Genomic DNA, 11,085 nt, shown 5'->3' with positions numbered 1-11,085 from the left:
TTTGTTTCATAACAAAACAACTTTGCCGAGTCATGTTACCTTGCTGGCTAATAACCTGGTAACTTGACCTGTATGGTTTAAGATGGCACTGGAAAAAAGGAAAGAGGCTTCTGGATAGATGTGCTTCAAAAGAAGGATTCATATAGGCCTAATGTAGGACATATCTAAATCAATTTAAATCAATCTCTTTTCTGGTGCTCCTAAATACTGTTTGGTGTGCTCCTAAATTGTTTAAGTTGGGAGCACCAGTGCTACCAATGACAAAAGTTAATTTAGAGCTCTGCAGCTTAAAGTTGTAGTAATCAAAAGTCATATAATTTCATGTAAAGTACCTTCAAAATAAGTCTAAGTAGGTCCAAACTACACCATAAACTCTTCTGTTTAAATCACAGAATTAACTTTACCCTAAGTGATACTCTGTGCATCACAATTACCTACACACAGCCCTGCATTAGACCATGCAGACCAGACGTGAGTTGACTTTTATGTCCATGTGAATGTAGGCCGCGGCCCGCTCTCCTCAGCATCTGATGACAGCTTAATTCAAGGGCCAGGCCCCCTGCTGAGGAGGCCATTTGTGTGGGATGACAGACGGAGATCAGGCCAAGGGGAGATGAGTGGGAACCCTGCGAGCCCGCTCAGGTTTCGGGCACCGTGAAAAGATTTGTCCAGGCCATTCACCTCTGATGGAGTTTCCCATGTTCTGCTGGGAAGCACTTTTTATTGAAGTGTTTCCATAATGAGTCACTGTTTCTCTCTATCGCTGCATGGGCACACAAATATGCACTCACGCACGCACGCACGTTGGCACACACACATTTTGTGGAGAGAGCTGGTCCATCCATTCGGTTGCTTGCTACAGCCGAGACCACATGGAGCACCGGTGAGCTGGACACTACACAGACCAGGGTAAGATGGGCTCGGGCCCAGAGCAAGGGGGTCAGAAAAAGAAGGGAACAGGATAAAAAGGGGTTGGGGGGTCTTGGAAAGAGGGGACTTGTTAGAGTAGTTAGGGGACTAGAGTAAAGGGGCTGGGGTATTATGAGTTTTGGAAAGAGGGGACTTGTTAGAGTAGTTAGGGGACTAGAGTAAAGGGGCTGGGGTATTATGAGTTTTGGAAAGAGGGGCAGTAAGGGGACCAGGGCAAGAGGGTTTATGGTAAGAGGAGGTCTAGATGAGAGGTGTTGGAGGACTTTGGGGGATTTTAAAAGGCTTTTAAATAACTTGAAGGTACAGTACAGTTTCAGACATTCATGCAACACCATAGACATTTTGAGGGTTATAAGTTGTTGACATTCTGAAGGATGGAAATGTGTGAACCTTGCTCTCTAGGTGGTAAGATGGAGCGCTTATGTTTGATCCTCCTGCTGATGAGTAGGACCACTTCAGTCTTGGCACAGTTTAATGGATACAACTGTGATGCCACCTACCACAGTAGGTTTCCCGGTGAGCATGACAGTCATTTAATCTCTATGTAAATTATCCTCTGAAATCATTTTCACTTATTCTTAGGTCTGAGAATTGTTGTTAGAATTACTGTTTACTCTCTCTCTCTCTCTCTCTCTCTCTCTCTCTCTCTCTCTCTCTCTCTCTCTCTCTCTTACTCTCTCTCTCTCTCTATCTCTCTCTCTCTCTCTCTCTCTCTCTCTCTCTCTCTCTTTTAGCGGAGCGCGACATCAGTGTGTACTGCGGGGTTCAGACCATGACTCTGAAAATTAACTTCTGCCCAGTGCTGTTCTCTGGCTACACAGTTGCAGACCTTTCGCTCAACGGTCGCCATGGCGATACCCACTGCCGGGGCTTCATCAATAACAACACGTTCCCCACGGCAGTACTGTTCAGCATCAGCCTCAGCACACTGGAGGCCTGCGGCAACAGTCTGGTGGTGAGGAAGACACACACATACAGATGGACAATGTGTTTTATATTTTGGGAGAACGTCTTGCTTGAGGCTATGGTAGGTGTTGTACCAGATTGTGTATTTAGAGACGATGTCCCTGTCCTCAGGTGACAACAGTTTACGGGGCTAATGCCTACGGGAACATGTCGCTGGTGCAGATTGGGAATATCTCAGGGTACATCGACACTCCAGACCCGCCATCCATCATCAGCTATCTGCCCGGCCTGCTATACAAATTTAGCTGCAGCTACCCCCTGGAATACCTGGTCAACAACTCACAGCTGGCATCGTAGGTGCCTGCCATAAACACCTGAAGGGCTTATTTTGAATAAAACTGAAGTATTGAATACATAAGTAGGGATATTTCAGTATTTTTGAAAGATTAATTTGACATTTGAAATCAGTCAGCAATTTCATATTCAGTGCCGACTTCATTACACAAAAATTCAAAAAACAAAAGAATGTTTACCTGTCTAAACTGTACTAAATAATTTGAACCTTTTCTAGATCATCTGCTGCAATATCAGTGAAGGACAGCAATGGTACCTTTGTGAGCACTTTGAGTATGATCCTTTACAATGTGAGTACACAACATCAGTGTTTTTCTTAGGTCACACAAGGACTTCATAACAGGGCCCTCATAGTAGGAATTCAATGTCAAATAATAATTAGAACATGCTCCCGTCAAAATACTAAACAAATTATGAGACATTTCTATTAGGTAGAAATAGACATATCATAAAAATAGGCAACTTTTTTATTCATGGACAAAATCATGTTTGTGCAGGACTCAACCTACAACCAACAACTCTCTATCCCAATGGCTGGACTGGCTTTGAAAACCCGAGTGTTTGCTGCAGTGAAAGCCACAAGCCTGGACAAACGGTAAGAGATCTTCAGATATTAAAAAGTTATATATTTTGTTCTAGTTTCTATTATTCACAATACAGATGGGGATATGATCTGAGAAGCACAAATATTTCCAACATGATGTGAACAGAAAGCTATGATTCTGCCATGAAACGTGCTGTTTTCAAAAATAATTGAATAGCTGTAACCTGCTGGGACTTTCTATCACATAACCTGGATGGCATATAATTGATATAGTAGTCAAGTACAACTGCACAGTATACCATACACATACGCTATAATTTAAGACCAATCCTCTATGCCCCCTACCAATTCAGTTCTATCCTCTTTGGTTAATTGCCATTCAGCTCTCCTCTATGGCTGTGTGAAGGCGCCAGTGGTGGTGCTAAGAATGTCTGATATGTCCTGTTGTGTTGTGTGGTTAGATCTCTATCCTGTATCAGCCCGTACTGTTTTGTCTCTCTCTAGATGGAATATCTTGATGGACTACTGTTACACCACTCCCTCAGGGAATCCCAATGATGAACTGCGCTACGACCTTTTCTTTGGGTAATCACACCTTTTCTCAAATGATGCCAAGATAAACGACAAAAGTGTCCCATTACCCATTCACCCTCAACCACTTATCATAGAGGCCCTTACAATGGGTTCTCATGGAGCAGTTAAAACAGGCCTAGACGTTTCAGTCGTTTCAGTGCATTTTGTGTGTGTGTCTGTGTGTTTGTGTGTGTGTGTGTGTGTGTGCGTATGTGTGTGCATGCTTGCGTGCGATGCACTTTCCAAACAGCTGCTATAAAGACCCACAGACCACTGTTTTCGAGAATGGGAAGAGTCAGATGGGTCGTTTTGCCTTCGAAGTGTTCCGTTTCGTCAAACACAGACACCAGAAGATGTCCACTGTGTTTCTGCACTGTGTCACCAAGCTGTGTCGGGTGGATGACTGTGTCCTGCTCATGCCGGTAAGAACATGTGACACCTTACCAAATGGTGTGTTCACCATCAGTACAGTCAATAGGGTGAACTTCAATGCTCTGCAAATATCAGAAAATATGTACCATCTTTCTTGACTTCTGATCAATATGAAGCTTCACATAGTCCAGTAATACCTGAGCACTATTCACTATTCCCTATTGAATACAGTATCATGTGTCTGTGATTTTATATTGATCTAATATTGGCAGATCTGTGGGCGTCGGCGTAGGCGGGACATAGAGGAGAGCCTGGAGTCTAGGCCGTCCTCTGGGGATGCCATCATTACCGCTGGACCCATCATCACCAGAAGTGGTACGCAGTACACCTCTTCATCCATAACCACTTAAACTTAGACTATGGTTTTGTCTGACTTTAATTAGATTATTTTGATATCCATTATATAATTGTAGAGTAAGTATTAAAACTGTACAGTATGATGTGATGTAGCCTACAGTGCCTTCGGAAAGTATTCAGACCCCTTGACTGTCTCCACATTTTGTTAGGTTACAGCCTTATTCTAAAATTGATTAAATTGTTTCTTCCCCTCATCAATCTACACACAATACCCCATAATGACAAAGCAGAAACAGGTTTTTAGACATTTTTGCTAATTTATTAAAAAAGAAAAACTGAAATATCACATTTACATAAGTGTTCAGACCCTTTACTCAGTACTTTGTTGAAGCACCTTTGGCAGCAATTACAGCCTCAATTCTTCTTGGGTATGACGCTACAAGCTTGGCACACCTGTATTTGGGGAGTTTCTCCCATTCTTCTCTGCAGATCCTTTCAAGTTGGATGGGGATCGTTGCTACACAGCTATTTTCAGGTCTCTCCAGAGATGTTCGATCGGGTTCATGTCCGGGCTCTGGCTGGACCACTCCAGGACATTCAGAGACTTGTCCTGAAGCCACTCCTGCATTTTCTTGGCTGTATGCTTAGGGTCGTTGTCCTTTTGGAAGGTGAACCTTTGTCCCAGTCTGAGGTCCTGAGCGCTCTGGAGCAGGTTTTCATCAAGGATCTCTCTGTACTTTGCTCCATTCATCTCTGCCTCGATCCTGACTGGTCTCCCAGTCCCTGCTGCTGAAAAACACCCCCACAGCATGATGGTGCCACCACCATGCTTCACCGTAGGGATGGTGCCAGGTTTCCTCCAGACGTGACGCTTGGCATTCAGACCAAAGAGTTTAATCTTGGTTTCATCAGACCAGAGAATCTTGTTTCTCATGGTCTGAGAGTCTTCAGGTGCCTTTTGGCAAACTCCAAGCGGGCCGTCATGTGCCTTTTACTGAGGAGTGGCTTCCGTCTGGCCACTCTACCATAAAGGCCTGATTGGTGGAGTGCTGCAGAGATGGTTGTCCTTTTGGAAGGTGCTCCCATCTCCACAGAGGAACTTAGAGCTCTGTCAAAGTGACCATCAGGTTCATGGTCACCTCCCTGACCAAGGCCCTTCTCCCCTGATTGCTCAGTTTAGCCGGGCGGCCAGCTCTATGAAGAGTCTTGGTGGTTCCAAACTTCTTCCATTTAAGAATGATAGAGGCCACTGTGTTCTTGGGACCTTCAATGCTGCAGAATTTTTTGGGTACCCTTCCCCAGATCTGTGCCCTGACACAATCCTGTCTCGGAGCTCTACGGACAATTCCTTCGACCTCATGCTTGGTTTTTGCTCTGATATGCACTCTCAACTGTGGGACCTTATATTGACAGATGTGTGCCTTTCCAAATCATGTCCAATCAATAAAATGTACCACAGGTGGACTCCAATCAAGTTGTAGAAACATCTCAAGGATGATCAATGGAAACAGGATGCACCTGAGCTCAATTTCAAGTCTCATAGCAAAGGGTCTGAATACTTAATGTATTTCAGTTTTTTTTATTTTATAAATTTGCTAACATTTCTAAAAACCTGTTTTCGCTTTGTCATTATAGGGTATTGTTTGTAGATTTCTGAGGATTTTAAAAATATATAATCAATTTTAGAATAAGGCTGTAACGTAACAAAATGTGGAAGAAGTCAAGCGGTCTGAATACTTTCCGAAGGCACTGTACACACCATAATCCCTTTCATACATTTACATTTTAGTCATTTAGCAGACGCTCTTATCCAGAGCGATTTACAGGAGCAATTAGGGTTAAGTGCCTTGCTTAAGGGCACATCGACAGATTTTTCACCTAGTCGGCTCGGGGATTAGAACCAGCGACCTTTCGGTTACTGGCACAACGCTCTTACCCACTAAACTACCTGCCGATTATATACTGTATAGTCTTGAAATATATTGATGAAGGGTGACGTGAGAATAAACTGAGGTGGGATTTGACAGTATAATCAATGGTTATTCAGTACATTTGTATTAAAATGCATGGTTGTTTTCCTCAATAATGTTGAAACTATGAAAGCATCAATGATTGATTTTGTTTCTTTACAGATGAAACTCCAACGAATAACTCACAACTCGGTAAGTTCTCTCACTTTGTCACTGCTTGTGCAATGCCTTGACAAGTGATATATTTTTCTCATCTATAACCTCTATGACCTTCTTAATCCATTATTTTTACATTCTTTATACATTCACTAGCATCAAAAGAAAATATGACACCCGTGGATTTAGTCATGATAATAATAGTTAACTCATACAAGTTTCACTTCCCTTTTGTGTTTCTTAACCATTAACTGTGGTAATTTTAGCCTATATCAGTGAGTATTTGTGTCGGCCCATACTTACTCTTTGTGTGTTTGTGTATGGTAATCCAGCTGCATCGAGTGGCCCCTCCCTCCAGTTGAACCCAGTGACCAGTGCTCTGCTGTCGGGTGTGGTCATTCTGGGCGTGTTCAGTCTGGGCTTCTTGCTGCTCTCGCTCCGCCTCCTCCGCAGACCCCCCCTCCCTACAGCCACACCCTCAGGAGCATGGAACGCTGGCTTCAAATAAACCTCTGGTGTGTGCGTGTGCTCTCTCTCTCTCTCGCTCTCTCTCTCTCTCTCATTCTCATTATCTCTCTCTCATTCTCCCCCTCTCACTTTTCTCTCTCTCTCTTATCCATCTAACTATAACTAATACCTACAGTATGTATTTGCACGGCATTTAAAATAGGCAGGTGCAATGTAATTGCAGTGAAGATACGATGCAATTTAAAAAAAACTTTTATAGAAACTCACAGTAAAGATAACTGTGATCTAAAACAATGATTCTAGAGTAAGAGGAGGTTTAACCACAAGCAATAGTTTCACTATGTGCCTACCAAGTAAATACATCAATACATAATAGGGACAGTTATTGTAAAGCGGGACCTGTATTTTCTGAAATGTATACAGTATTTAGCTACTCTGTCTTCCCTGGATGTTTACTTACTCTCCATTTCTTACTTACTCTTATCCGGCAGCTGTAATAGTCACTGTCATGCCAAACTCTCAGTCACATACTCACGTGTACATACACATACTCAAGCGCATATTGATACTGTAAATAGTTAATTCCTCCTTTGTGTACAGGGGAACAGTATATATTCAAGAACAATTTAATTAATTGTTTTCCTGTGCTTTGTTTTGATCCATTGATAGACCAGTATATTGTTTTGTACAGGTAATGTGTAATAAAACTGACCCAGGTCAGTATATGAGGCTCATTTCCCATCTATTCAATACCTTAGTGTCTTTTTGTCATCCATTGCTTGGCACGGGATCAGTTACATTAAAGAAATAAAGGGTCATCCAAATAACCCTGACACCCGGTGATGACTGATACTGTCCTCTACAAAGGCCAACACCAAAATGTTACTTGTAGCGATTTGATTTCTATAACATACTACCTATTTTAACCTGAGAAAAGGTAGGCTTAAGTATAGTACTAACACGTGAGGAGAATTGAAGAAGTGATTCATTCTATATGTATGATCATTATGAATATTTATATACCGTATGTACTTATTGGTATTAATTATGGCTGAAATCCTGACTTCCACATAACTTGAATATTTTGGAAAGTTTTTAACATCAATGCTGTGACGAGGTGTGAATGAAGGAGTCAGGCGCAGGAGGTAAAATACCAAAGTCCAGAGTTTATTCTGTTTACATAAATCAAATGCCCCAAGCGGAAAACATCCACCTTGGCATAAACACAGTGAATAGTCGCTCAACCGCGCTACACGCTCTCACAACAAACAATCACTCACAAAGACAAGGGGAACAGAGGGAACACTTATACACATTCTAATTAGGGAATGAGCACCAGGTGTGTGTGATTGACAAGTGGAGTGATGAGAATGGGATCGGCAGGAGCTAGTACTCCGGTGACGACGAACGCCGAAGCCTGCCCGAACCAGGAGGGGGGGCAGCCTCGGCGGAAGTCATGACAAATGCATAATTTAAAAAAAAATCGAATTACTTGCTAAAGTCAGGATTTCAGCCTATGTGCATTTTATTTTTGAGGATTATGTGGGTTTTTTCCCCCTTTTTAGGGAATGTGCTATTTGACCTGCACTGATGTGGAAAGTTTAAAAAAGAAAGCAATAATCAATTTACTGTAATTGCCTAACTTTACAATCATGTTGATAGGACTTGCATGTGGGGGGTTATTTTTCAAATAAATATTTTACATATCAGTCTGCCTAATGATATTATTTACTGGCCTTATTTATAGTGTATCAGTATAATTTTTAACACTGATGTTGTGCAATGTTTCAGACTACAAGCTAGAATTCAATCGAACCTGATTTTTGTCTTTTACCCATGGTCAAATAAAATCACAGAAGGTTTCTGACTATTGTAGAAAGTACAGGTAGACCCCCTTATAGATGTTTCCAGTTTTCTGGAAAATTCCGCAGGCAGTTTGTAAACAAACATACAGCATAAACATAGCTATTTTCAATTGTATTCCAGCAATTGTAATTACATTTATATACCTTCATATTAGAGTTACCTGCTATAACATGTCTAACGCCATGCCAATTGTTGAAATGTAACCCACACGACAATCCTGTAATTTGGGCCCTTTATTGCGCTAATCCCATATTTCAGCAGCTATTATACATTATATTCTCTGTCCATAATGGCCGTTGATGACTGAGAGGAGAGAAATGAGAGCAGTCATCACCCTCTGGATTTACTATCTTTGATAAGCGATTACAAGGTTTTTTCTTGGACATTCAATATTCAACCCAAGTTCAGGTCACTGCCAGGTCCAAACCCAGGCTGTGTTTAAGCAGTAAGGCCAGAGGAGATGTGGTATATGGCCAATATACCACGGCTAAGGGTATATTATGCACGACGCAACGCAGAGTGGCTGCATACAGCTATTAGCCATGGTATATTGGCCATATATCACAAACACCCGAGGTGCCTTATTGCTATTATAAACTGGTTACCAATGTAATTAGAAAAGTAAAAAGTATTTTTTTCAAACCCATGGTATACAGTCTGATATACCACGGCTTCCAGCAAATCAGCATTCAGGGCTCAAACCACCCAATTTATAATTCCTTTTTTTGTATGACCTTTTTTGTAGTGACCAGAAAACACATGAACTGTGAAAAAAGGTAGAAAGACCATGACATTTTTAAGTGTACACGTCATGACAATGACAATGTTGTGTGTGTGTGTGTGTGTGTGCGTAATCCTCTCCATGGTTTTGTGCACTTCACAAGGGACCAGGGTAACACCCATGCGCTCTGATTTGACCCTAATCAAATTTGAGCTTTGAGATACATTTGTAATGAAAAGCGCTAAACAAATTGTATTTATTATTTATTATTAATCAGAATAAATGTTTTCCCATCCCAGGTGGCTCACCTGACAAGATCAGGTTACCACTGTCCTTCATGCAGTTCCACTTCTGATTCCAGACCAAAGAAGAAGGGCCACTAGACATAGACATGATGAATAATAAGTATGTGCACTCACTCTTCGAAGTCACACAGGGCACATTTCTTGGTGACATTTCTTGGTGACATTTACACATCATATTTGGTTTTATTTGCATTGGAGTCACATGATAGTTTTTTTCATAGGTTCATTATGAATATGTGTCTGTATGGGTGCTTTACATTATTCAAACATGCTCTGTATAATATTAGTAATCCCCTCTGTCACATGCGTGAGTGAGTCACAGTGGCGTCATTCCATGGTGAATCATATTCGTGTACTTTCCCCAACACTGTCAGGAAGAATTGAATTAGTTCAAAGTGTTTTTGATAACTGTATTGAGTACTTCCTCATATCAACAAAGGGATTCACTTGATTAGCATAGGGCATTTAATATGACATTTTTAATCAGAGCATTGTAATGTGAAGTTAATTAACCATCCACCATAAAAAAATATGAACACAGATGAAAGCAGCGCCTTCAGATGATCCCTCGTTAATCAATTTATCTCATTTTAATGACCATATACTATAGTGCTGAAGCCCCCTCCCTTAAAAGTGGTTGAGAACTAGGTGTGGGTCGCCTAAGTCGTATTAGAACTTAAACTCCTTAAAGGAAACAAGACACCCCTCACATATACTTACTTGATTATTACATTTCATATTAGCATGCAAAGGGGAGAAGGGTAACACACAAAGTCACAAAAACCCCTGCCCATTGTTTACCATATAACTTTGAAGGGGACTGTGTAGGGTTTCATGAATTTGCCTCCAGGAAAATACCCACAGTGCCTTAGCAACAAAAGTGAATTATTCCACTACCTGAGACAGCCCCACCAAGATGGCAATGACCCTGTTTCCAACCAATCCCAAGGAAGTATGAGAACTATAAAACTAGTCCTGGTCCCTATATAGACAACGTGTCGACAGTAAACAATCATTATTCAGATAAGAAACTAAAGAGGTAAGGTCTGAGCTATTAGAAAAGACAACTTGTACTACAGATTGCACACATCTAGGAATAAGGCGTCATCCCATAGCATTTTATCCTAGTCTTGAAATTTGATTTTTACTTTTTGTGCTTGACATTGACAGCTGTGTGTTTTGCTGCAGATGTTCAGCGAGGACAGATTGGTAAGATGGATTTATCCAGCTTCCTCATCCTGACTTCCCTGTGCATTGTGGGTCATGATCAGGCCCTCACCCCTGCTGAATGTGGGGCTTACGCCAGTCTACCAGGTATAGTAACTCCATTGACCTGGCTATTCAAATCTGCCCTGCCGTCTACACTGGATACAATGAGAGTCTGTTGATCCTCAACCACATCATGGATAACACAGTCTGTAAGGGAACTCTGGACACCAGAGTGAATCCTCCTGTCCTGAGATTCAGCTTTCCCCTTCGCCAAGGGGACGCCTGCGGGAGTGTCTTCTTGATGATTATTAATAGGAAAATGTTGATGTATGCTCTCCTTCTGCCATGGAGGAG

The 11,085-nt window shown here is 41.7% G+C and overlaps 1 protein-coding gene across 1 annotated transcript; it reads left to right on the top strand.

The window, feature by feature from the left end:
- Positions 1-861: 861 nt before the first annotated feature.
- Positions 862-7,812, top strand: LOC121567038 (zona pellucida-like domain-containing protein 1). The gene is made up of 11 exons (XM_041876978.1): positions 862-909; positions 1,333-1,446; positions 1,665-1,885; positions 2,008-2,189; positions 2,408-2,480; positions 2,688-2,785; positions 3,239-3,319; positions 3,558-3,729; positions 3,952-4,054; positions 6,169-6,198; positions 6,495-7,812. Exons 2-11 carry the CDS (start codon positions 1,341-1,343, stop codon positions 6,668-6,670), a joined length of 1,242 nt encoding a protein of 413 aa, XP_041732912.1. The 5' UTR covers positions 862-909; positions 1,333-1,340; the 3' UTR covers positions 6,671-7,812.
- Positions 7,813-11,085: the final 3,273 nt, after the last annotated feature.

Source organism: Coregonus clupeaformis, chromosome 5, assembly GCF_020615455.1.
Source record: "Coregonus clupeaformis isolate EN_2021a chromosome 5, ASM2061545v1, whole genome shotgun sequence".
Lineage (NCBI taxonomy): Eukaryota > Metazoa > Chordata > Actinopteri > Salmoniformes > Salmonidae > Coregonus > Coregonus clupeaformis.
This window is presented reverse-complemented; position numbering and strand designations above follow the sequence as displayed.